Source organism: Harpia harpyja, chromosome 5 (genome assembly GCF_026419915.1).
Source record: "Harpia harpyja isolate bHarHar1 chromosome 5, bHarHar1 primary haplotype, whole genome shotgun sequence".
Lineage (NCBI taxonomy): Eukaryota > Metazoa > Chordata > Aves > Accipitriformes > Accipitridae > Harpia > Harpia harpyja.
This window is the reverse complement of record NC_068944.1, coordinates 79161242-79185715: the sequence shown is the minus strand read 5'-3', so window position 1 is coordinate 79185715 and position 24474 is coordinate 79161242. Positions and strand designations below refer to the sequence as shown.

The following is a 24474-nucleotide window of genomic DNA, read 5'->3' as shown; positions in this document are numbered from 1 at the left end:
AGGTCCGCCGGAGCAGGCTCCTGCCAGGGTGCCCGGCGTGCACCAGGCGTAGGCTCGGTCCTGCCCTGCGCTTCGTCACCAGGCGAGCGGGTGGCAGGAGGGGACGATGCCAGGCCAGGGCCACCAGCTTTTCTGTCCTGCATGTCAACGTGCTGGTTCCGCACCGCAGCAGGATGCGCGGGCGTGAAAGACGGGCAGCGCCGGCGGCTCCCGTCGATCCGCGGGCGCAAGCTGCCTGTGCTGCCCGCTCGGCTGCCCGTGGACCCGCTGCCGCTCACAGCGCTCAGAGCACCCTGGGCTGCGGCTGCCCGTCCTGCGGCACGGGAGGTGACGGCGCTCGGCAGAGGCACGTCGTGGCAGCCCACGGTGCGGGGATCGGTGGTGGGTGGCTCACAGACCCCCGGGCGGAGGGGCTCGCCAGCTTGCTCGGAGCCCCCCCAGCATCCAGAGGCCACCTGTAGCCCCCGGCGCGGGCAGCCGGCGTGGGTGACGCGTGCCGCTTCTCTTGGCAGCGCGATGGCACGACACGCCGGCCCCCGGCTCCCCCTGATCGTGAAGAACCTCATCCCAACGCTGAGCGGCGTCTTCGACAGCCAGAGGATCACCACCACCGCCTTCTTCGCCGAGGTGAGCAGGGGGAGGCGGCTGAGCCACCGCTGCGGGCTGGCTCTTGGCCGTCCGTCTGTCTTTGCCTGGCCGGCTGGAGAGCGGCCGGGATGAGGGTTGAGCTGCGGCAGGGTTCTGCCTGTCCTCCTCGGCTTCCCGACCCTCTGGTAGAGGGGATGGCAGAGAAGCACTTGCAGGAGTCCAACTCTGAACACATCACCGCCATGAGCCAGCAAACCGTAACTCCGTCCTTACGTACCACCCTAAGGAATGAAGTGACTCAAGTCCTTTCCCCTCGCCGGCAGCACAGCCAGCAGACTGTAACACTATCTCTCCGTACATACCACCTTAAAGCCCTGGGCCACTCGAGGAGTTTTTGTTACATAAAGGAGCACCTTATGCCAACAATGCAGAACTATATCCCCCCTTATAAACCACCTTTTAAATTCTCAGCTGCTTAAGCAGCCTGGGATTAAGGCACTGTTTTTATTTTCTGTTTGGCTGGGGGAGCTGCCGGCCCAGCTCTTGGAGCCTGTCCCAGAATCTGCTTTAGTTTTGGAGTGTGGTTGGCTCTCTGCATCCTTAAAGGGTTTAAAATAGCAGCTTTGCCTCACCGTGGAGCTGGAGGGGAAGGAAGCAAATGCCTGTGTCTCCCTCTCTCAAAACTGATGAGGTGAGAGCTCAGTCCCTTTTCTCTCAGCCGTGCCAGTGACGGAGATGACAGAGGGGAAGCGAGGAGGGGAACGGCCACTGGGCTGGAGCAGCGGGAAGACGGGCAGCACGGGGCCGGTGTGCGGCAGCCTCTGCTCCCCTGACCTCCCCGGGGTCCCCCGGACGGCAGCAGAGGTGCAGCCGCTGCCCCAGGGTGGCTGTCGCCGCCTCGTCCCAGCGGGACCCGGAGGGGGGATTCCTTCCGTGCCAGCCCCTGGGACCCGGCGAGGTGCTGTGGGTGCCGGCACGCGGCCGTCGGCAGCCCCTCGCTGCCCGCGGGTGTCCGGCCCGAGCTCTGCGCTCGCGCCGCCGGTGCCCGTGTGTGGCTCGGGCTCTGGGGTTCCAGGTCTCGTGTTGCGGGGTCCCTCTCAGCCCCGGGGCTCTTGGCCTCTCCGCAGCGGTGGCAGGTGACGGTGGGTGCACGCAGGGAGCCCCCCCGCCGCCATGGCTGGAGCCCGCAGGGGTCCCGCTGACCCCCCGTCCTGGGGAGATAAACCCCAGAGCTGCCGCGCCGGTGCCCGTTAACCGAGAATTGCCCCGTTGGTGCTGGGCTCCTGCCAACCCCACCTTTGCCGGCGGTTAAACCGCCTTTCCGTAAAGCGGAGCCTGATCCATCCAGGATGAGCTGGGCCCCACCGGGGAGGGCCAGCGACGCTCCTTGGAGCACATCCCGCTTCCGTACGTGGCTCTCCCCACCACCCGGGGGGCTCGGTTAGGAGGGTCAGTGGGAGAGCAGCCCTGCTGTCTCCCTCCAGCCAGGTCTCCTGAATTGCTCTCCTTGAGTCTCTGCCCAGCTAGTTCCTCCCAGCATCGCTCGGAGCGCTCCGGGAACAAGGAGCTGCTGGCCAAAAGCTCTGGTTCCGCTGCTGCTCAGCGGCTGGGGATGCTCCCGGGGGCTCTGGGGAACGCGGTGGCTCCGGGTGCCCCTGCACCGCTCTGGAAGAGCGGCTGGCCGTGCCCCTGACCGGTCCCCAGCCCGGGGGACGTGCTTTGGCCCTCCATCCCTGTAAATACTCCGACTTCTCCGTAGCCAGCCTCGTCTCACTTGGCAGGCGATCTGGGGAGCAAGGATTTAGCTTTCGTGTAGGTTTCCTGGGTTTCTCCCGGCTGTTGGTGCTCGCCCAGGCTTCCCCCTTCTCCCCAACTTACGGTCCTCGGTTTTTCTCAATTTACACGTTATGAATTATTGCAGGTTCCCCAAATCCAAGTGCCTGCCTGAGGGGGTGCAGGGGCTGAGAGCTCCCCCAGCCCTGCCTCTGGATAGCGTGGATATGGAGTGAGGGTCTGAGGGGAACCAGAGCACAAATCAAGTCTGCCGGGGCTCTTTCCCGGTGTAAAGGAGTAAGAGTGTCCAAAACACAGCCATCATCTCCCTCGTGGTTCACGGGGCCCCTGTCCTGTCGATGCTGAGACTTTCTTTTGCTTTAGCTCCTCAATAGTAATGTGGTGAATGACCTGATCCTGCTGGAGACCATGATGGATAACATGACGGGGAGGCAGAAGGACACCTGCTTGTTGGTGCGGATGCTGGCGCTCCGGGGGCTTGGCAACATCGCCTCCGGCTCGCCGGAAAAGGTGAGAGCCAGGAGTCCTGGCCGGGGCTGGGTGGGAGAAGGGAGCATGTAGCCACTGGGAAATGCTGCTTGTCAAAGACGGGGGGGTCTTTAGGCAGGACAGTCGGGCACCTCCTCATCCTGGTGACGGCACCTCCAAAACCGAGGTGGCAGCTGCCCTGTACGTCACCACCACTGCGGGACTGCTCTGGTTTAGGAGATGCCTTGAGAAAAGCCTGGCTTTGGAGGAAAGACCGGCATCCTCGGGGGGAGGCTGGCTGGTCCAAACAAGCCAGGTCAGCTGTGGGGCTGCCCACGCAGGCAACAGCATCACGCTCCTGCAAGACCTGTGAGCCCATCGCTCTTCCCGGTGGTTTTGCCGGCTGACAAATGGATCCTTAAAAGCAAAGCGATCCCCTGTCCCGACGATGGGGTTCAGGCAGGCCAGCGTTGGTATCCCCACTCTCCGAAGCGGCGGTTGGAGCAGTTTGTGCCGGGGGCACGTCCGTGGGGCGGCACGCAGGGGAGGGCAGGCACAGGGTGCTCTGCGCTCGCAGCTCTTCGCCTGGAGGATGCGCAGGGGGTGGCCGGTACCCGCCAGGCTCCAGATGCACCTTGCAGCCGGGAAGCGGCGGCTTAAACCCCCTTTCCTGCCCAGGAGAGGAGCCGATGCCGCAAACGGCGCAGGCGTGGGAGCGTCAGGCTGCGTGGGAGCATCGGGCTGCCTGGAGCTGCCGGCCTGACCCCGCAGCTCTCCTTACCTGATGGCTGATCGGCAGCGGCGCGGGGGCTTGGCAAGCTCCTGTGCTCGCCCGTGCCAAACCCCGGGAAGAGGTCACGGGTGGGCCAGCCCCAAGACAGACAATAGGCTACCGTGATCTGCTGATAAAGTATAAGTAGCTACTAAAAATACCATTCCGCTGGCGTAAGCTCGGTCAGAGCCACTGCTCTAACAGCATCCAGTGCTCCGGCTTGCGTGAGCCGGAGCGCTGCCTCGGGGAGGGAAGAAACCAGCAGTGCTGACAGTGCAGCCTGGTGAGGATGAGGAAGGCAGCGATGAGCTCGTGCAATTAGGGCAACGGCAGAGACGAGCTGTTGCCAGCTCCTGCGCTCAGCCCAACCGGAGCCCAGCAAGCACCGCTGGGTTTCCAGCCCATCAGGAGAGCCGCTTCCCGGACTGTGCTGCGGATGCTCCTGTCCGTGAGCTGCTAGGGCGACCCGGAGCAATGCTGGCCCGGTAAGGCCAGGCAGGCACGGGTCTGGGTCTGGGAGGGTTCTAGGGCTCCTACCGTCCCGGGTGGCTCAAGGACAGCAGTCCGTCTGTCCATCCTTGCCCCTTCCCAGCTATGCTCCGTAAGCCATGCTGAATAGCACGGCGTGGTTTGCAAAGCTGAGTGCTCGGAATTAAGTGATGGCAGACTTAACGTGGCTTATGCAAACTTAATTTCCCCCTTCGCTGTGTATACACGAGCTCTAATTACACAGTGAAGTACTGCGTTGATGGTTCCAGCGGGAGGGGAGCCGGTGACTGCAGTAAGCAGTTACCGCGTGCAATGACTGGCCTGTGCCGAAGACGCTTTGCCCGCGGCGGTCGTAATTTTAAGTCTCCTTCCAGCTCTTTGTGGCTGGAAGCGCAGCGTGGGGCAGGAGCCTGCTGCAGGGCACCCAGAGGACGTGTCCCTGCCAGCCCTCCTGCCGGGCTCGCCCCACGGGGACCGCTTTTCTCGCCGCTTCCCTTGCAGGTGAGGAAGCACGGGGCCAAGCTCCTGGCGTCCATGGTCAACGGCATGGATGACAAAGACGACCCCCACAACCTGGTTGCCCTCGAGGCCATGTCCAGTCTCTCCAAGCTCCTGGATCACGTGGAGGAGAGAGACATCCAGTCCATGCTCCTCCACATCGCCATCAGGATCCGGCCCTTCTTTGACAGCGTAAGGCAGCGCCCTGGCTGTGCCCGGGAGGCCGAGCTCGTGCCTTTGCCGGCATGTCCGAAAGGGCTCGTCTGCCGAGCCAGAGCCTGCTTAACGCAGGGGACATGTGCGGGAGCAGCAGGAGTCTGCTCGGATGCTACGGGGCACATCCTGGGGTGCTGGCAGCGCTGCGGAGCCAGGGGAAGGAGGTTGGGGTGCTGTGTCCCCAGCTGGGAGCTCAGCACCGGCTGCATAAAGACACGGTGTGGTTGGGAAGCGGAGGTGCCCGTTGCATCGTCTGCTTGGACCTTGACTCGTCCTGGGTGGCAACAAGCTCTGGGTGTGGGGTTGAGCCGGAGCTGGGTTATGTGGGTGCCCTGGGGCAGGAGCAAGGGCAGAGTGAAGCCGGGGAGAGGGGAGAAGTCCTCTGCGGGTCTGTCCCAGGGGGTTTCACTGCCCTTAGCAGTCTCTGTCCACCCCCTGAACCCCTCCAGCATCACCATGGAGAAGCTTGATGCTTCTGCTCAGCTTGCAGCCCATCCCGGGGGCTTAAGCCTCGTCCTCTGCTCCCGTGCTGAGCTGCCGTAGTCCCGTCGGGAGCATCCCCGCCTTGGCCAGGCCCTTGCTGCACCCCACGCTCCGGCTTTGTGGGTGTCATCTTCTCTGCTGCTTCTCTGGCCTGAGCAGAACTGCAGCCAGGAGCTTGCTCTGCCCCTTCGAACGGCTGGAGCTGGCTGCGGCATGAAGACCCCCCCGTCCCCAAACTCGGTTCCCAGCTCCTCCTGGGTGCTGGCTGGTGGGGGGCTCTGGACCAGTGGGAGCAAACGGGCATGATGGTGGCTGAAATTTGGGGTGAAGAGGCAGGGGGCTGTGGTTTTGTGGAGTCATTAGGTGGGAGGGAGTGAATTTACACCCCTAACAGAGCCTGTCCTCAGCCCACGGGTGGTTTTGTTATTTCCTGGCGCAGAGTTGTCTAAAATGGTTTTCAAAAAACAAACGAACAAAAAAAGCTGAGGTCCTGCAGCTGAGGACCAGGGCAGCCTGGGAAGGAGGTGCTGAGGGTTTGGGACAGACAGGAGCATTTCTCTTGCTGCTCTGATGCCCTCCAGCCCGAGAAGCAAGGCTGAAACAGGAGATGCCCAGCGCAGGTCGGTTCCCGCTGAGCCCTGCTCATCCCTTCTGCCCGCAGGAGCAGCCTGACCTCCGCCAGTCCTCCATCGTCCTCTTCGGCAACCTGACCAAGTTCAGCGAAGGCAACTGCGAAGTCTTCTTCGAGCAAATCCTGAACGGGCTGGTGACGCTGCTGCTGCACCTCCAGGACCCGAAGCCGGAGGTTGTCAAAGTGAGTGCCCCGCTGGCCGGCAGGAACCGGGGTGGGGGGTCCTCCGCCTCGGCGTGGGGATCCTGCGAGGCGCTGAGCTCTGGAGCGCGCGTGCTGCAGCCTCCCCTCTCTGTGCCGCAGGCCTGCAAGTTTGCTCTGCGCATGTGTGGTCCCAACATGGGCTGCGAGGGGCTCTGTGACATGTTCCTCAACCACCTGCGGGAGGACAGGAGCCTGCACTACGGGGAGTTCATGAACAACGTCTGCAAACACCTGGTGAGCGGTTGCCAGAGCCCGTGGCACCGGTGCCGGCACTGCCCGCGGGACTCGGTGCAAGCCGGCGGGGCTCGTGCCGGGACTGCTGGTCCGTAAGGTCCTCCGGGTCCTGCCCCTGTGTCCGGACGGGGCGATTCCCCCTCCCCAGCCCAGGCATGTTCCTGGGCTGACCTCAGCCTCCCCAGGAGCTCCAGGCTTCCAGGAGATGGTGCCAGTGCCGCAGGCAGCCGGTCTCCTGTCCTGCGTGACTTCTTCTTCGTCGGCTCTTTCTCTCCTAGATGCAGAGCTACCCAGAAATGCTGAACCGCCTGATCTTAACCAACCTGTTCTACTTCAAGAGCAACTGGGTGGACATCCGAGCAGCTGCGCCCATGTTCATCGGTAAGGCTGCTGGGGTCCTGCTCTCACGCCGCTCCTCGGGCTTCGCGGTGTGGGGTGTCCTCTCCCCAGGACATTGTCGTCCTAGGAATGCTTTCGGTCTCCGTTCTGCTGGGAGGGCGCTGCGGACGAGCAGGGCTGCTGGAAACGGCCAGGTCTTCTGGTGCCTCCATCTCATGCGGAGCACCAGCCTGCGCCTTGCTGTGCCCAGGCCCGGAGACGGGCACACGTGCCATGTCCCCAGGTGGTGCCGGCACCCCAGGGACTTTTCTCCAGCCACTTCCCACTAATGCCGGCCGGGTGCGCGGTGTCTGCCGTGACCAGCTGAGGCAGAAAGCGCGTGGCCGGGTCCTGCCATGGTTTGGGTGACTGCCTGCCATGGGCAATGCCTGTACAGACCCTGGTTTGCAGCAGCAGCGGGCTGCCGGTGGGCTGCACAGACGATGCCCTCAGTGGAGCCTGGACCAGCTCGGTCCATCACTGTAAAGGTCTCCAGGCTCAGGGTGCAGCACGCAGGTGATGTTAACGGTGAGGTGAGCAACGTGGCCAGAAGAGCTGCCTCAGCCCCATGCCCTCAGCTCAGAGTGTTTCTGCGATTCCCCCTTTCTCAGGATAGGTAGCGCCCAGGCTTGCTTTTACCCCTTGAAGATTGGAGGGGAGGGGGCATGTTTTGCTGCTTTCAGCACAGACCTCAGCTGCACTGCGCTCGGATGTGCCCAGTGACGCTTCAGGACAAGTTACCGGAGCTGCAGGTGGCAGGAACGCTGGCAGGCATCTCCTTAGGGCACGTTAGGGCGTTGTGTGTACAACACCCACGATCGTCCTCGCCTGAGCGGTTGTTGAGGGGTTTCCATTGAGACTCCGCACAACCCGCTGACGCAGGGACGCGTGAGCTGGTGCCCGGCGGCGTGCCACCGTTACCTGTCTCCTCGGACGTGGGGCTCCTTGGTGGGATCCAGACCGAGCCTTGACTCTGAAATTCTTCCTCAGGCTTCCTCGTGCTGCACGTGGACGAAGACCACTGTCAGCAAGTGGACCTGGACCAACTCATTTCGGGTGAGTAGGTGCTGCCGCCCGCGGCTTTCGCTGCTGGGGACTGGGGGGGATTTGCCTCTGCCCGCCGGAGCTCAGCCCTGTGAGATGGGGCTCCCCAGCCTCTGACGCTGCTGTGCCCGAGGCTCCCGTTCGGCTCTCGGAGCCGGCAGCTTGGGGGGCTTTAGGCCATCGCAGAGGGACGAGTCTGCAATGGGATCCCGCTCCCTCCTGGATGCGCCGGATGCATCCCTGGGTGAGCTGGGGGACACGGGGAACGTCCCCGACCTCCTGGTCAGCCCACAAAGCCAGAGCTGTGGCCAGGATGAGCCCGGCACCTGCGGGCAACAGATGTGGAGGGGTCCTGGGCTGGAAAGCCAAGGTGCTGCGAGGGGCCGAGCCGTCGGCGTGGGGATGCCGAGGCGGCATCTGGTTTGCACCCCCGGGCGTCCCGGGGCCGAGGTTGCGGCTCGCCCGGGAGCGGGGCTCTGCTGGTGGGTGCCACGCGAACCCCAAAACCCCACCGGGCTGCACGGCAAGCTGCGGTCCTTGGCCGGCAGCTCCGGCCCCGGGCGTCTGTCGGGGGGCTCAGGGGGCATTTGCAGTGGCTTAGCGTAAGCAGGAGGGGACTCGCAGGGTTTGTTTGTAACGTGTTAACCGTTAAAAGGCAGAGTTAAGGCTCGTTATGAAGGGCTAATAAAAAGTCGACTTGAAGCTGGTGGCATTTTGGAGCAGAGTTAAGTAATTTTCCTGGATTTCAGGGATTTTTTCCCTGTCACTAGTGACCTCATAGTATATAGTAATGCATGGAAACTTTTGGATTGTTCCAAGGGAGCTTAAAAAACACTAAAAAAGGAAAAAACTATCTTTCCGTTGGCTCCCTGAGCCCTTCCAGAAGAAAGAGGCCTGTCTGTTTGAAACAAGTGAAAGATAATCTGCCTGCGTGTGAGTAATCGCTGGAGCGAGCAGGCCTGGATTGGGTTGCGCGAGCTTCCCGTGTTGAGTGGCTCGGCCGTGCGGGGGTCCGGGGGGGGCTTCGGCGTTACGCCCCCGCGGCCGGGCCCGGCGAGGCACGAGGACGCGGCGAGCGGGCACATAAATCAGGGGAGCCCGGCTCGCTGCGGGAGCAGAAGTCGGGGGGGGACACACGGGAGGGAGGCGAGGGCTCTCCTGCGCCGGGTAAACAAGCTACTGGAAAAATATTATTATACTTTTACTGCTAGGAAAAACTACCTGGATTGTTTTCTTACTACCGGGAGCCGTTCCAGGCATTAGGAAATCGTGCTGATAGGGGAGGCTTGGCCCGGCGAGCGTCTGCACAGCCCCGCGGGCCCCCGGGGGCTCAGCTCCCGGCTCCGTTCCCCTCCCCGGCCCCGGACCCCCGTGCTGGGGGCCCTTCTCCTCCCCAGGTCGGTGCAGGAGCAGCCCCACCGGCTTGAGCCCCCCGCCCCAAGGAGCCCTCCCCGGTCCCCCACCGCCCCAGGGCCAGGCAGAGCCAGCAGCCACCGCAGCACCGTCCTGCTGCCACGGCATGGGTCCCCTGGGCTCTGCAGAGCTGGGGGGCTCCTGGGGGGGGCTGAAGAGGACTTAGGGTGCTTGTTCCCCCCTGGGGCGTGTGACGGGGCTGGCAGGGGGGACCCAGCATCCCTGGGTCTGGAGTTTCTCCTTCCTTGTGCGATGGAGCAAAGCCAGGATGCGGCTGGGGCCGGGGGGGGTGGTGGGTGGCCGTGGCCCCGTAGCCCCCGGCATGTCTGTGCTCTGCTCCTTCCAGCTCTGAACCTGCTCCTGAAGGACCCCGTCCCTGCCGTCCGCGTGAAGGTGGCAGAGACCCTGGGCCGCCTCGTCAGGATCCTGTGAGCCCCCCGGGACCCCCCCCAGCTCCGCCGCAGCAACAGTTGGGTCGGCTCCTCGCCACGAGCCCCACGGCTTGGGGTCCCTGTGGGCGCTGCCAAGTCCTCCTGCATCCCGGGGTCCGGCTCGCCTGCTTTCGCGGCAGCCCCCGTCGTCTTCCTCCGCTCTCGCCAGCCTGCGGGAGCCCACCCGGCCCCCCCGGCCCCCCCATACCAGGACTGGCTTGGCCCGGCTGTGGCACCGTGGTGGCCGGAGGACACGGTGGGCACGTGGCCTCGCTCCGCAGGCTGCTGGATGGGGTCCTGGTTGACTTATGGGATGGGGGTCCTGGGCAGGGATGTGGCAGCGTGGGGAGGGAAGGGGCTGCAGCTGCCCCACAGCCGTGGGCCGGCAGCGTCCCTGGGCAGCCGGGAGCAGGACGGAGCCTGAGCCCCCCCTTACCCCGGCTGCCTCCAGCCCCTCGTCCCACCCTGCTGCTCTCTGGTACTGAACACGGGCTCCTGTCCCCCGGGGCCCTATTCGATGAATGTGACCGTCCTCTTGACACACATGTACATAAACGTATTTTTAAATAAAGCTCTTTGCTCCTCAAGCTTTGTGATGGGGTGAACGGGACGGGTCCCCCCCCACCCCATGGCTGTGTGAGCCGGGCCGTGGCAGGGGCTTCGGGGAGCCCGTGGGGAGGGAGCGGCACGGAGGAAACCGCTGGCTGTGCAGGGATCCCCTTCGGAGGAAGATGCTGGGTCTCTTCCCCCTGCCTTTGCCAAAGGAGAAGCGCAGCACTGGCCCTGGCTCGAGTCGTGGGGTCCCCTCGAGCTGGTCCTGCCCTGCGCGAGTGGCGCTGGCGGCGTCCCAGCTCCCCCTGCTCCTCGTCGTGGGTTTCTGTCCCTACACTGGAGCTCCCTGCTCTGGTCACCTCTGGGCTCTTCTTCGGGTGCTGATTCTGTTCCAGCTCCTGCTGCTCCTGGCCCTGCTCTGCTCCCTGGGCTCCTTTGCTGGCACGTTAGTGATACGGGGGGGCCGGGCAGCGCTCTCTGGGCGCTTCCTCCGCAACCAGAAGCAGCAGAGGGAGGTGTGGGGTGGCAGTGGTCCCGTTGCGTGACCTGGCACCATCCTCCTAGCAGCACTCCTCCTCGGTGCTCAGCACTGACGCCTGCATCTAGCAGGGCTTGCAGTGTCAGTAGGGCTCAGAGTGAACAAGCCAGGGCAGAGAAGACCTACCGTGAGAGAGGCAGGAGTGGTTCGTGCTGCAGGGAGGGTGGAGAGGTCACCTGGGGCTTGGTGGCAGGAGGTGGCCTGTGAGCTCTTGGCCCTGCCATGCCCATGGGCTCTGGTGCCCCCCCTCTGCGCGGGGCCGGGCGGCTGCTGGGGCCTTTCCGTTGCTGTGGGACAATCCTTCAGCCCTGCCTGCTCCCTGGGCCAAAAGAGCTCTGGAATCCTGCACAACCTTGCCAGCTGTTCAGCTCTGGCGTGGCGGGGGGATTCCTGGGATGGCTGGGCTGCACCTGGGCTGCGGCTGTGCCAGCCCCCCCCCCACCCCTCCTGCCAGTCTGGGTGAGGGAGTGATTGGGCGGACACCCCCCCCAGCCTTTTTCCACTTGTGGAAGCCCTAGGTGGGCTCTGCATCATGTTCAATGCCAGCTCTGACCCATGACCCCAACTCGGGGGCAAGCCCAGGCAATGTGGGACCCCGTAGCAGGGGTCTCGTGGGGTGCTGGGGCCACCCTGGCTCCCGGCAGCCCCCCCCCAGCCATGCAAGTGTGGGCCAGGGAGGGTCCTGGCCGGATCCCCCCCCAGGCTGGCGGCGGGAAGGGCCGGTTCCCGTGGCCGTCCTGGCCCACGGCCAGCGCTGAGCTCATGCGCGGGATGAGCTCACGGTGGTTGTCGGACCGCAGGCTGCCGAGGGCAGCACGTGGGGATCCTCCGCTGGGACCATGGGTGAGGGGGACAGCCGGGGCCCTGCTCCCCCCCCAAGCTGGGGTGACCCCAGGGACCATGGGGGGGTGATGCTGGGGGTTAGAGGGGTGCTGGGGGGGGTCTAATGCATTTTGGTCATGGCTGGGTGCTGGCTGCTCGCCGTGTCCTTGCACTGGATGCGCGTGGGGCAGTGGGTGTCGGGGTTCCTGTTGGTGGGTACGTGTCCCGTGCCAGCCCTGGTGCGTGTCCCCACCTCGGGTACGGGGCTGGGACCCACTGCAGCCCAGGAGCCACCGTGTCCCCCCCACCCCGGGGCTGGTGCATGGTGGGGGGCAGCTTGGAGCCCCGGGCTGGGCCAGGCACTGAGGGATGTGCCCACTCACTGCTGAGCTGGCAAGGCAGGACAAAGTGGTGCAGGATTGTATCCAAAGGAGTTTAATGAGAAAGGCCCCAGGAGTCCGTGCGCAGGAGCGATGTTCCCGGCAGAGCGCGGTGGTCCCGGCGCTGCCCCTCGCCCGCGGGGTGCTGCTGTTGGGCTGGGATGGGGGGGGGTGCTGGCACCGGGCGGCAGCTATGTGTAGAGCCGGACGGTGCCGTCGGCGCCGGAGGAGAAGACCCAGGGTTGGGTGGGGTGGAAGAGCACATCGAGGACGCCCAGGTCCAATGTCATCGCGTGGCCCTTCAGCACCTTCACGGGCACCAGCAATGGGTTCTGCAGCAGGTCGCTGTGGTGGAGGAAGACAGGTCAGGATGGGGCTTGGGCTCCCTCCCTGGGGTACCCCCCGGAGTCACCCCACAAATGCTGCACCCCCCCGATGCACAGGGCAGCACCGCACCCTCCTCGCCCAGCAGCCCCTCCAGGGCTTTGCCGCGCTGCCGCTTGCCAGAGGGGACGCGACGCAGAACCCCCATGGCTTCCCCCCCCCGCCACGTACTTGTAGACCATGCCGTGGCAAACGATGACGGTCCCGTCGTCCGAGCCCGAGGCAAAGAGCGGGTAGTGCTTGTGGAAGGCCACACTCCGTAACGCTTTCTTGTGGTGCCTGCAATGACAGCGGGCGCGATGTCAGGGCGAGGGGTGGATGCTCTGCCCCTGTCCCGACCCCTGTCCGGGGCGCCTGGGTCTGCGCACGGCCGGGCTTTACGGACCCCAAGCTCTGCTGTGAATGACCGCATGTATGGGAGGGGAGACGGCAACTGGGACAGACTGGGACCCGCTGTGGGCAGCTCAAACTAGCCCAGCACCTCCTGCCATGGAGGCTTTGCCCGCCCTGGGAGCCCCGGGAGAGCTGTGGTCACCGTCCCCCACTCCGGCACAGGAGAGCCGTGAGACACCGACACGCTGGGCAGGGATGGCTGCTCCTGGCACAGCCCCAACGGGCTCCATCCTGCTGCCAGGTCCCCAGAGAGAAAACAGCCCCGGGAAGGGGCCCCGTAGGGTTTGGGGGGGCTGCGGGCAGGTTAATGGGGAGCAGGCAGAGGCTGGCCCCAGCCCCGGGGCTCACCGCAGCAGCTGGTAGGGTCTGGTGGAGAGGTCCAGGTCGAACCAGGCCAGCTTGCTGTCATAGCTGCCGCAGATGATGTTGTCGCCTGTGAGAGGGAACAGGGTATTACTGGGGTTGCTAGCGAACCCCACGGTGTCCTGCCAGCACCCAGAGCCCTGCCTGCACCCCAGGCAGCCTGGCTGAGCGGGACGCTCCGTACTGGCTTACAAGACCTGGTAGCTCCTTGGGGAGCAAGCCGGCCACGTACCTCCAGGGTGGATGGCCATGCTGGACACCCACTTGCAGTTTGTCATCAGCTTCTTGGTGAGCTCCTGCTTGAGGAGGTTGTAGACGCGGACGTAGCGCTGGGTGGCCACGAAGAAGTAGGGCCGGATGGGGTGGAAGAGCACGCACTGCACCAGCCCCTTGCTCTTGCGGAAGGGGTTCTGGCTCCAGCGCTTGCTGGTCTGGTGAATCAGCACTTGCATGTTGCTGTTGTCCGACACGACGCTGGCGAAGTAGTCGCCTTTGCCGTGCCAGGTCACCTGCTTCACGGCCTGCGGAGAACGGGACAGCTCCGTGCCTCGCCAGGGAGTCACCCACCACCCGGGGGAGCGGCCCCCCAGCCAGCCTGGCTCCCACAGGGCCCCCCCCGCCCGTCCCTACCTTGCTGTGCTGAACAACCAGCCGGACGCCTTTGCTGTGCTCTTCCATGGTGGCCGTCACCCACTGCACGGGCTGGACCCGCTCCTCCTCCGGTGCCACGTAGGACTCGAGCAGCTGGTCGGTGGCCCCGTAGAGCAGCTTGTCCCCGAGGCAGGGGTTCACCAGCAGCACCGACTGCTCCCTGCGCCGTGGGATGAGAGCATGAGTCAGGGCACCACCGAGGAGAGGAAAGCCCTGTGGGGCCACGGGACGGCCCCGGCACAGGGCCGGGACCACGGGGAGGGACGTGTGGGACTCTGCGAGCAGTCAGGCCCTTCTGTAGACCAGCAAAGAGAAAAGAGGGAGGACACAGGGAGCTCTGTCATAGCCCAAATGCCCCAGGGAGGATGGTGGGGACTGACTGGTTCCTCCACAGAAGAACGAGGGCCGCCAAACGAAGCGGGAGGCAAGGTCACAGCGAGCAGAGGTGGCTTTGCACACCAGAGCGTGGCCATCCTCACTGCTGGGGCTGCCACGAGTTTATAGGTGCTTCTTGGAGGCCGGACAGGCTTTGGGAGAAGAACTCCAGGAACCGCTCCAGCTCAGGGAGCACCCGGCTGGAGGATGGCGAAAGCCACGCTGGGACACTCACACGCAGATGGCCACCAGGCAGATGGTGGGGTTGGGGTTCCAGGCGACGCTCTTCACCACGCCGCCCACGGGCAGGGTCTTCATGCAGCGAGCCGTGCACACCTCCCAGAACCGCACCGTGCAGTCATCCGAGCCTGCGGGACGGGACAGGGTTGGCCAGGGCCAAGTACGGTCCGTCCTCCCCCCCCCCCAGGGACGCTGTGCAGGGGACTGCCACGGCTTGGGTCAGCAGCACGGGGCTCCAGGGCACGTCCCCAAGCCGTAGGGGAGAGCAGCCCTGCGCTGTCCCTGCTTGCAGCCTTTGGGGAGCAGCGAGAGGAACGCGGCAGTGCCCGCGATTCCCCAGCAGCTTCTCCGCACGGCAGCAGCTCCAGCACCACCAAGGCGAGACGTGACCGGGGGCTGCTGCCGAGAGAACAGGCCCCCACCCCGCTCCCTCCAGCACCGCGTCTCTGCCCGTGGTCCCTCTCCTGATGCGCAGGGCTCCCGGCGCAGCTGCCGTGCTGGCAGCACGCCTGGCTCGGCACGGCACGGCACGGCACGGCACGGGCCCGTCTAGCTGCGAGATGCAGGCAGGCAGCTCCCCGGGCAGGCTTTTCTGCGGGCAGGCACGGCGGGAGCAGGTAGCCGGCGGCGTGCGCGTGTGTCCCCGCAGGTCGGGTTATTTTTAACGCCTGATCTCAGCCACTTTCCCAGCCCGGGGCCAGGAATTCCACGTTGTGCAACCGACCGACACCGCGGCCACCGGGAGCTGGCAGCCTGGAAACTCCAGCGCTATAAAAAGCACATGTGCCTTTGTGGGCTGTTAAACTGCCATCTGCTCTCAATCTCCAGCCTCCGGCCGGCCGCGCAGGGCTCTGCCGTTCGCTCCTCCAGCCTCACTTTCTCCACTGCTGAGCGGGAGGGACGCAGGCTCCTGGGTGGGGTCCCGAGAGCGGCTGGAAAAACCCACGGAGCCTTCTGGAGGCAAGGCGCCTTGCCGCAGGCTGGGGGGACACACGCTGCCGGCGTGGGCAGCCACAGGACTCCCAGGGATTGCTCTTCTCCTCCTGCCCAGGCTTCTCCCACGGCCGTGCACCGGTGGAGCACGCCGGCAGGCTCCCCGGCAGCCCCAGCTTTCACACGTGTACAGGGCGGCAGTCCCAAGCCCCACGCCGGCACGGGGTGACGCCGGGACCAGCTCCGGCGCTGGGGCCAGGCTAGTGGCACTCGGCGCGTCTGGGATGCCCCGGTCTGGGGAGCAAAGCCTTACCTGACACCAGCCACTGCCCGCTGGGAGAGATGCTGAGGCAACGCACCAGGCTGGTGTGCCCACGGTAGACCTGGGGAGGGAGACGGGAGGCGGGTGAGGGCCACACGTAGCCCAGCGGCTCCTCCGTGGGGACCTCCCCACGCTGCCCCGGGTTCAGCAAGGAGGGAGAGGGGGCCTGGGGTCATTTGTGTCTAGAGATCTGCGTGCTGCTGACCCCCCCAGCCCCAGCATGACCAGACCCGGGGGCCCTGCTCTTTTCCCGGGGCAGGTCCCCTGCTCTGCCCATCCGCAATGGTCCTGATCCCAGTCCCGCCTCACCTGCTGCAGGCAGGACCCCGTCGCTGCCTGATTCTGCCCAGCACGGGCTGCAGGGCTGGTTCTCTCCCTCTGGGGCTAACAGGCAGCAGCTGTGCCCAGAACAGCCATTACGGGTGCGTGGGCACACCTGGTCTCACCAGGAGCGGCTTGGGCACAGCTCACTGCCACGGGCATGCACGGCAGCCCCCCCTCCCCGGCTCCGCGCATCCACTTACCAGGGCCTGGGTGGTCGGGAAGGGCTGCAGGTCCCGCGGCTTCGGCAGCTTGGGGATCAGGTCCTCTGGGTCCACATTGACCTGTGAGAGGCAGGCGGTGAGGCACAACCAGGCAGAACCTCGGCTCCCCCGGCACCGGTGCTGGTGCCCTGTGTGCACGAGCTGTACAGCCCCGCAGCCCCAGGGCAGGCTCTGGCTGGAAAGCCCAGGCTCAAGGCACCGAGCCGGAGGGGGACCACAGGACAGCACTTTTGTAAGCATGGGCACGGCCCTCATCGCAGCTCAGGAGCTCTGCGGCGAGCTGGGACTGGCGCTGCAGGTAGGTGGGGGGCAAGAGGCCTTTAGGAGCAGCAGTTTGTGCCCCAGAGCATCGCGGTCCCCTGACCAGCTGGGTGGCATCAGAGCATACACAGGATCGAACAGAGACCAGTCCGAAACTTTCCCAGGACACCCAGGTGGTGGGGCGGGAGAAGCCCTTACCCGCATTTTCCTCTGGCGCGGGCAGAGGTAGAGGTCCAGGCAGCGCTCGAAGCGCTCGTGGATGAAGCGGGAGTAGGCAGGTACTGCCCGCAGGCACCGGTACTGCTGGGGCACGAAGTTCAGCTTCCTCTCGGCTGGCTCCTGCTGCTCCCAGGCTAGCTTCTGCGGGACGGAGGGGACCCCGGGTCAGCAGGGCTGGCAGGGACCCTGGATGGCGAGGTGCCCTGGCACATCCCCTCTCTGAGCCCAGCAAGAACCATCCTCGAGCTGGTTTCTCGCCGGCCAGCGCCGTGCTGCTCTGCGGGACACCGCACTTACCCCTCTCTGCCCCAGCACCCCCCTGTCTGCCTCCAGCCAAGCCCTCCTCACCCTGCCAGGATTTTGCTGCCTGTTTCCCCCGCCCCCCCCAGCCCCTAGGCTGAGCGTGCCAGGATGAACCCCGCACCGGGAGACCCCCACAGTAGTTTAGTTTGGAGGCTCTACCTTGCTGTCACAGGGACACCCCGCTCCCTGGGAGGTAGCCCCACTTCTGTTTTGATTCAGGGGGCTGAGGAACCTTTGCTTTCATTTTCCTTGCAAGGTCTCGACTCATCTCGACACGACGTGGTCTCTAGGGTGTCCCTCCGAGGCGCAGTACTTTCCCCGCTGCCCTCCCCGGCACAGCGCAGCCCCCCTCGGGTCCCGGCACCTACCGAGCTCCCCGGGTGCCCGGAGCTTTCCCTTGCAGGTCCCGGCCGCTCACGGCCCCCCCTTACCTCCTCCTCGCTGAGCAGGTACTCGGGCGGGGGGTTGTACGACTCCTCGTGCCCAGGCAGCTTCATCTTGGGCGCTGGGACGTGCATCTTGTGACGGCCCAGAATGGAGTTGGGATCTTCGTGGGCCCAGAGGTCGTAGTATGTAGGTGTGTCGTCCTTGGGCTTACGGGGCTTGATCCAGCCCATCTTGATGGCGTGGACTAGCTTGGAGACCTGTGGGGCAGGGAGAGGTCAATCCCAGGAGCCACAGGACTCCGCAGGCTTGGGGAGGAGGAGGTGTGGGATGTGAGGAAGGAAACAAATGCCTCTGGGCACAGCTCTGCAGCCCCGGGAGCCCGGCAGGGCTGCACAGGACCGGAGGACTTGGCACGGGTTTACAAGTGGACACGAACTGCTGCAGCAGGAACAGTCGTGGGGGTGGGTGAGCCACGGCAGGGACTGCCGGACAGGAGAGCAGCCGCAGGCATCAGCCTTCAGCGCTGCGGTCTGCGGTGAGGGTTCCAGTCGCAGGCAGAGCTCGGCTTTGTGCTGCCAGCTCGCCCAAGGTGCCGTCAGAACTCTCACCTTCTCCTTCTCGATGAGGGAAGGGATGAAGCTCCGCTTGTCCGCTGGGCGATTCGTCACCGGGTGGATCATGACCTCGTGGGTGAAGAAGTCAACGGCCGGCTGCGGAGACACAGACCCGTGTGACCCTGCCCGTCCTGGGGCAACCCAGCGCTCGGAGCAAGCGCAGAGGGTGTGCCATGACCCTACCTCGTAGGGATTGAAGTGGACATCCCCAAACTGCCCTTTCTGGAGCCGATGCACCAGGTCCACCTGCTCGTCTGTCAGCTTTATGTCTGCACCCGTCATCTTGTCCTGGACCGTTCGCCTGCAGGGAACCGAATGAGGCAGGGTTAGGGCTGGACGGCAGCGTCCGTCCCTGACGGTGGTACAAGCCCCACGACCATGAAGCCCTGAGCTCCCAAAGCCACACGCCAGGAGTCACAACGGGAGACCTTGAGCTTTCCAGCTTATACTCTACAGCCCTGGGCTCCGGGGAGTCGGGGCGTTTCAAGCCCTGACGTGGACGGACACACACGTCACGCCGTGCACCGAGGTGGCCCTCCCCTCTCCACTCACCAGTAGTCGGGGTTCTCCATCTTCTCCAGGAACATGTCCAGCTCGTCCTTGTTCCGGATGGGCTTGTAGATCTTCTTGCCCTCCAGGTTGTAGCCGATGTGCGGGAAGTCCTGGTACCACTCCATGGGGATGTTGCCCACCGTGTTGCGAATGTCCTGGAAGGGAGCAGAGGGAAGTGGTGTGATGGCAGGGGACACCGTTTCAAGCAGATGCACCCCTGGGTGCCGAGGGGGGGGGTAAAAAAGGAGGGAGGGGGTAGGAAAGCTGTGTGATGTCCATCCCCCTGCCCAGGCACACACGCTGCCGGCGGCCAGGGGCTGGAGACGGGTGCACCGGGATGGCGGAGGCTGGGAAGGCAATGACCGAACCCCAAAGCTGCAGTGGGCTGAGCGGGGTCGGACGGCCAACGCCAGTGCCCTGCACGACCACGGGCTGCGCTTCATTAGGGGACGTGCGGCCCCTTCCTCCGTGCTCAGGGCAGAGGATGCAAGCGTCAAGGTAAGGGTTTAAAAAACCTTTAAATGGCTCGATGAATGGTGAAACGCCGGTGCGCGGCGTCGGCTGCAGCTGGGCTTCGGCTGCCTGCCGGAGCGTGCGGGCAGGGGGCTGCGGGCAGTCGGTCAGCAGCACCGCGGCTGAGCACATTCCTGCATCCATCCCGCAGGCAGGAGCGCGCCTCACATTTTCCGATCGCCAGCTGCCAGGCCTGCTCCCTGCCCCTGCACACGGACGCGCGCGCCCGGCCGGCCGCTGCCTTTTTCGGCTGCCCGTACCGGGAGCAGGCAGCTGCCCCCAAGGCACCGGTGGCTTCGTCCCTTCCCTTGGTTCCACGGCCACCGGGGTCTGCATGTGGCCACGAGTCCCACGGCTCTGGGGCAGGAGCAGCCCCTGGCATCACGGTGCGCCGGTGAAACGGGCCAGCCGGCACCGCGGGCATGTTTCGGAAATGCCGCCGGGCTCTGCGTCTCCTGTCCCCGATGATGCTGGCAGGGAGCATGAGAGACAGCTGCCCTGGTCCCCACCAGCAGCTCGCGTGGGGACACGCTGCGGAGGTGAGCTGTCCTTGATCTCCTGCGGCCCGTGGACCGACGGAGGCTGGGGGAGATGGAGAGAACGCTGGAGATGCTCCGCTTCCCTTCACGAGAGGCTGGCGGCAGGAACCAGCCCCTGAGGGGGGCTCCGGCTCCCCGGTGCGACCTGCTGCCCCAGCACAGGGCTCGGAGAGCAGCAGCAAAGACAAAGAGTCCCCAAAGAGCTCATCTGGGCACCGGGGATGGCTCCAGCTGGGGTCTGATGCCAAGCCCACAGGCGGGGAGGGGGCGGACGGGGAGGTTTCGCTCTGTACCCCCTCCGGCCCAGAGGGAGGGGACGTTTGGCAAAGGGAAAGGTGGGCGATTCAAACCCAGTAGTGAAAGCTCTCATGCTCAGCAGCAGAAGCGCTCGCGGCCACGGCAAGTCACCAAAACACCGAGGCAGTCCCGGTGGCGATCGGGCGCTTCCGTGGGCAACGCAGACCTCCAAACTCCTCGCCACTGACAGCAAACCCACGGCGTTACTTGGGGACGGAGCCCCTGCAGCTATGCGAGGGCAGGATGCGACCCGCCGGCGGGGGGAAAGGCAGACACCGGGCGGGTGGTCCTGCCTTGGTCCCCAGCACCAGCCCCTGCTCCTCGCCCTCCCCGGCTGTATCCTGCCCCTCGGGGCTGGCAGGGTCGGGCAGGAGTGGGGAGCGAGGGCCCTCCGGCCTCTCCCAGCTGCCCTCACGTTGCAGAACGCGGAGACCCCGTCCCCAATTACAGCCACAGAGGGACGAAGGTGTGAAGGCGACCTGTGCCCCGTACACCCCGCAGTCAGGGGTCACCCTCGCCCCGCGGCACCATCTGGTCCCCATAAACACTTGCAAACGACACGGAGCCTCCCACGGAAAGGTGCCTGGAGCCCCGGGAAGGCAGAGCCGGCGAGAGCCCCGGGGGCCAAGCCGGACCCATCCATCACTCTCCGAGCAGACGTCGGCGCAGGATGTGCGCAGCCCCCGCGGGGATCCGGGCAGGAATTTTCCCCTCGGCATCGGCAAGGGCTGGCCTGGTCCAGGGATGCTGCCGCTGCGCTTGGCTGGAGGCTGGGGGCTGCTGGGGCACGGCCGAGACCCCAGGGAATTCCAGGACCACCTGGGACAGAGCTGGGAGAGCCCCCCCTGCAGCTGCCCAGCTAAGGCTCGCGCAAACGGACAGACACAGGGCTGTCGGCTCTGGAAGCCTCATCCCATGGCCGGCAGCAGGAAAGCCGTTATCCGAGACACCTCCGGGAGCCCGGCACAGGCTGCTCTGGGATGCCCCAGCACGGCCCCAGGAGATGCCAGTGAGATGCCCAATGCCCACAGCTCTCCAGGCTGCAGGCAGCCACGACACCTCTGCGGTGGTGCCAGCTCTTGGCCAAGCAGGAGCTCGCAGCCGCCGTGTCTGCCGGGGCTGGAGCTGCTGCCTCACCCGGGCAGGAGATTTCTGCAAAGAGCAATGAGGCGGCAGCCGCCGGCTCCCCAAGGGGCTGCCGGGCAGAGGCACGGGGACTTGCTCCATCCGACCCTCCGCTCCTTGAGCTCACAGCAGCCCCGTGGGGCTTGCGCGGGACGAGGGAACGGTGACGGGGTCTGTGACAGCCGACACTTGGTGCAGGCTCCCGTTCTCAGCACCGAGCGCGACACCGACGCTCCCAGGCACGCTGGCCAGGCAGCGTCCGTCCGGCTGCACCCCGCTGTGTTTCTAGCAGAAGTACTTGCTCCTGGAGCAGCGCGCACATGCGCTCGCACCGCTGCATGGCTCGCTTGGTCACGGGGGTCCCGAGGCCGGAGACGCGAGGCCTCTGGCAGGGCAGGAGTTCGGGTGGCACGGAGCCTGCGGGGAGAAGCAGGGGAGGGGATGCAGCAATCCTGGCGACGCAGGCAGCGATGCTGGAGCCGCTCTGCTTCACCTCCGGGGATGCAGGCAGGCATGCGATGACAGGCTGGGCAGTGACGGCGGCGGGGCGGAGGGCGAGAAGGCACTAGAGGATCGGCAGCACGGATGCCCTGGTGATGACGTGGGGACAGGGACGCCAACTGTTTCTCCGGGCTCTGCGGCCGAGGGATGGGAGCAGCTTTGCCTCCTCTGCCCTTTCTCCCCGTGTGATGTTCTCTTCACCTTAATGAACACACGCTCCGCTTGCACAGGGAAAGACTTGAGCAGGGCCAGCTCTCCAGCTGTGGCGTGGCAGAGCAGGGCTAGCTGCAGCCTTCAGCTGTAGAGACACAGTCAGCGTAGAGACAAGCAAGTATTTTTAACGCCCCAGGCTGCTGCGCAGAGAGTGCTGCCTTGCCTGGATCTTGGAAGCCCAGACTGGGCGTCTCTTCCCGAAGGCCAGCTCAGCTTCGCCAGGAGCTGTGGACTTGACGCAGGAATCCCTGGGCGAAGCTCTTGCCAGGAGCACAGACAGGATCCCAGCAGGCCTGGAATGTTTTCTCCTCAAACACCAGCCCCAGGGTCCCGTGCTGGCCAGGCACGAGCACACCCCGGCCGCCCCAGCCCAGACCCCGACGCGGGAGGTGGTCCACGCGGCACCGGCCAGGCAGCGCCTGCCGGCACAGCCTGGCAAGGACGGGCTCAGCGCCGGCAGGATGCCCCACGCGCTTGTCTGGTCCCCGGTGCTTAATGTGCCTGGCACAGACACCCCAGTGACCGCTGGGGAGGACACTGGGAGACCCCGACGAGGTGTCCCCAGCTCTGGTTGTTCTGGGGCAGGGAGCAAACCCCAAAGCACTGACAGTGCCGTTGGGTAGGTCAGGACCGGGGTCTCAGCCCCGACAAAATCCCGGAGGGATGTACACGCCTGGGGCCAACACGGGAGGATGGCTGGGCTGCAGCTCCCCCCCCCCCAGGGCCAATCCCCAGCAGTGGGGGAGAATCCCACGTCCCCCCGACAGCCCCACAGTGCGGAGAAAGGAGCAAATTCCTCCCAGACGGAGTTTCTTAACGGTGTGGAAGCAGCCCAGTAGCCACGGGCCCCCTCCTTCCCCTCCGCTCGCCTCCCACCCACCCACTCGGGCTGCACGGCTGCCTCCCGTGTCGTTAACACATCGCCTCCGGCGAGCTGCGTCCTCCAAGCGAGCGCGGGGGAGTCTGGAGCCCCGGAGCGAGGGACTGCCGTCACTCAGCCTCACGTCTGGAAGTTGTTCTTGGATGGGCCCTGGGCATTCCTAGACGCACATTCCTGGCAGCTGGAGAGCCTCGTAGGAAAGATTCTTCTCTTGAAAATATCCGGTCCACGTGGAGGAGAAAGGGGACGGGGCAAGCTCAACCCTCCCGTCCCCCCCCCATCCCAGAGACCGCAGCGGCATGCCCGGGTACGTGGTGGGGTGCTGGGGATCCCGGGTCGGCGGCAGGAGGATGCCTCATGTGCCCCCCGCCCCGAGGTGACCGCAGTCGAAACTCCAGCAGTGCTGGGGAGGGCTCTGCACCCCCGGCACCCCTTCCCACAGGAGCGGGGTCCTCAAGGGGTCCGGCACGAGCACCGGGCACCCTCTGCGGGGAGGGAAGGTCCGCAGAGCCTGGGGTCAAGGTGCCTGCGGAAAAGGCACCCCAAGCACCCCACGCTCTGCAGGGCTGTTAGCTGGGGAGGGCAGGTCCCGAAGACGGGGAGAGGCAGGTTTCAAAGGGGGGACCACGAAAGCCCAGCTGCACCACGGCCCAGCGCCTCGGTCCAGGGAGCGGGACGAGGCAGGCAGCCACCGCAGGCAGCACCTCCTCTGCAGCGGAGCCGTGGCGTCATTGCAGGCAGCCAGGCCAAGCTTCCAGGTAATAAAGCCGTGGCAGGGGATGGATCGCAACGGGGAATTTCAGACTCCTCGGCCGTGGCTCTGCAGCCGCAGCCTCCCTGGGAGAAGGCGCCTACACCAGGCTCTGCTGACCTGCCAGGGCTGGGAAGACGATGCCCAAAGCGGGACATCGTGGAAGGTCACTGGGAAGCCAGGAGAGCCACAAAGCCAAGGGTCGGGACGCTGCGATCTCCAGCGCCAAATGCCTCTGCTTATTTAAGAGCGGGGCTTTCTGAGTCAGTGCCAGGTCTGGTGCTCTGGCCTGACCCAGGGCTGAGCGTCACCTGCAGACAGGACCGCTCTGCATCCCGGTCCAGAGCCGGAGGAGCTGGGCCGCAGGGAGACGGACGTGCTTCCCACCAGGAAGGACAGCGCAGGGAAAGTGCCTAGGGATTGCACTTGGATAGAAGGTGCTAGAGAAAAGCAAGATCATTAGCGGAGCTAAACGAAAGCAGATGCCTACAGGAGCCTGGGTTTCCAAAGCACACATGGTGAGCGCCCAGCACTGTGGAAGGAGATGACAGTGGCTTGGATTTCAGAAGCTGCTGAGACTGTTGATTAACTGTGGTAGCACACTGCAAAGGTGCAAAACACTGGCTCGGGGTGACAACACCCCATGCGGAGCTCCTGCTGGGGACCGCGCTCGGGGGGATGCTCTGCGCACCGCCGAAACGGAGGGGAAACCCGAGACTTCACAGCAAATGGCAATTCCCATTTCTGGCCAAGCTAAAACGCTCCTTATCGACGCACCACACAAACTAAGCGCGCTCGAAGGCCGTGACGCAGCTTTACCAGCGGAGCACGGGGGTCTTACCCGGCTGCCCCAGGGGGCTGCGTGCAGGCAGGGCCGGAGCTGCCGCTGTTGGGGATTGCCAGCCCCCGCCGTCACCAAAAGCAGCCGGTGTCCCTCCCGCTGGCAAGGGGAGAGCAGTCCGTGGGGCTCAGCCCCGCCGACCCCATTGCAGCCCCCGCCGGGGGGGGATGCCGCTGCCCTGGGGGTCCACCAAGCAGGGCCGGGAGGCAGGAGCTCTGCCGGGCTGGGAGATGTGCCTGGGATTGGGGGAAGAGCCGGCCTTCTCCAGGCACCGATGCTCTTCTCGTGCAAAGGCAGAGCGTGCAGCTGAAGGGGGCACGCTCCCACTGTCCCAACT

General features: G+C 65.3%; 2 protein-coding genes across 2 annotated transcripts in view; one reads left to right on the top strand and one right to left on the bottom strand.

The window, feature by feature from the left end:
• The window catches only part of MROH1 (maestro heat like repeat family member 1), a 55623-nt gene extending 45393 nt beyond the window's left edge, over positions 1–10230 (top strand). The window contains 8 exon segments of the mRNA XM_052787920.1: positions 513–627; positions 2746–2892; positions 4613–4801; positions 5970–6122; positions 6243–6377; positions 6656–6758; positions 7746–7811; positions 9559–10230. Of these exon segments, the coding sequence (XP_052643880.1) occupies positions 513–627; positions 2746–2892; positions 4613–4801; positions 5970–6122; positions 6243–6377; positions 6656–6758; positions 7746–7811; positions 9559–9644 (994 nt within the window). The 3' untranslated portion in view covers positions 9645–10230.
• A 1744-nt stretch (positions 10231–11974) lies between these two features.
• BOP1 (BOP1 ribosomal biogenesis factor) overlaps positions 11975–24474 on the bottom strand; it is a 68556-nt gene continuing 56056 nt past the window's right edge. Inside the window, exons 4-16 of the mRNA XM_052787917.1 lie at positions 18478–18632; positions 18109–18226; positions 17920–18021; positions 17356–17568; positions 16601–16762; positions 16121–16201; positions 15588–15657; positions 14337–14469; positions 13706–13886; positions 13308–13596; positions 13061–13145; positions 12491–12598; positions 11975–12280 (exon numbers count right to left, since the gene is read on the bottom strand). Coding sequence (XP_052643877.1) covers positions 12127–12280; positions 12491–12598; positions 13061–13145; positions 13308–13596; positions 13706–13886; positions 14337–14469; positions 15588–15657; positions 16121–16201; positions 16601–16762; positions 17356–17568; positions 17920–18021; positions 18109–18226; positions 18478–18632 — 1851 coding nt within the window. The 3' untranslated portion in view covers positions 11975–12126. The remainder of the gene's footprint in view (positions 12281–12490; positions 12599–13060; positions 13146–13307; positions 13597–13705; positions 13887–14336; positions 14470–15587; positions 15658–16120; positions 16202–16600; positions 16763–17355; positions 17569–17919; positions 18022–18108; positions 18227–18477; positions 18633–24474) is intronic.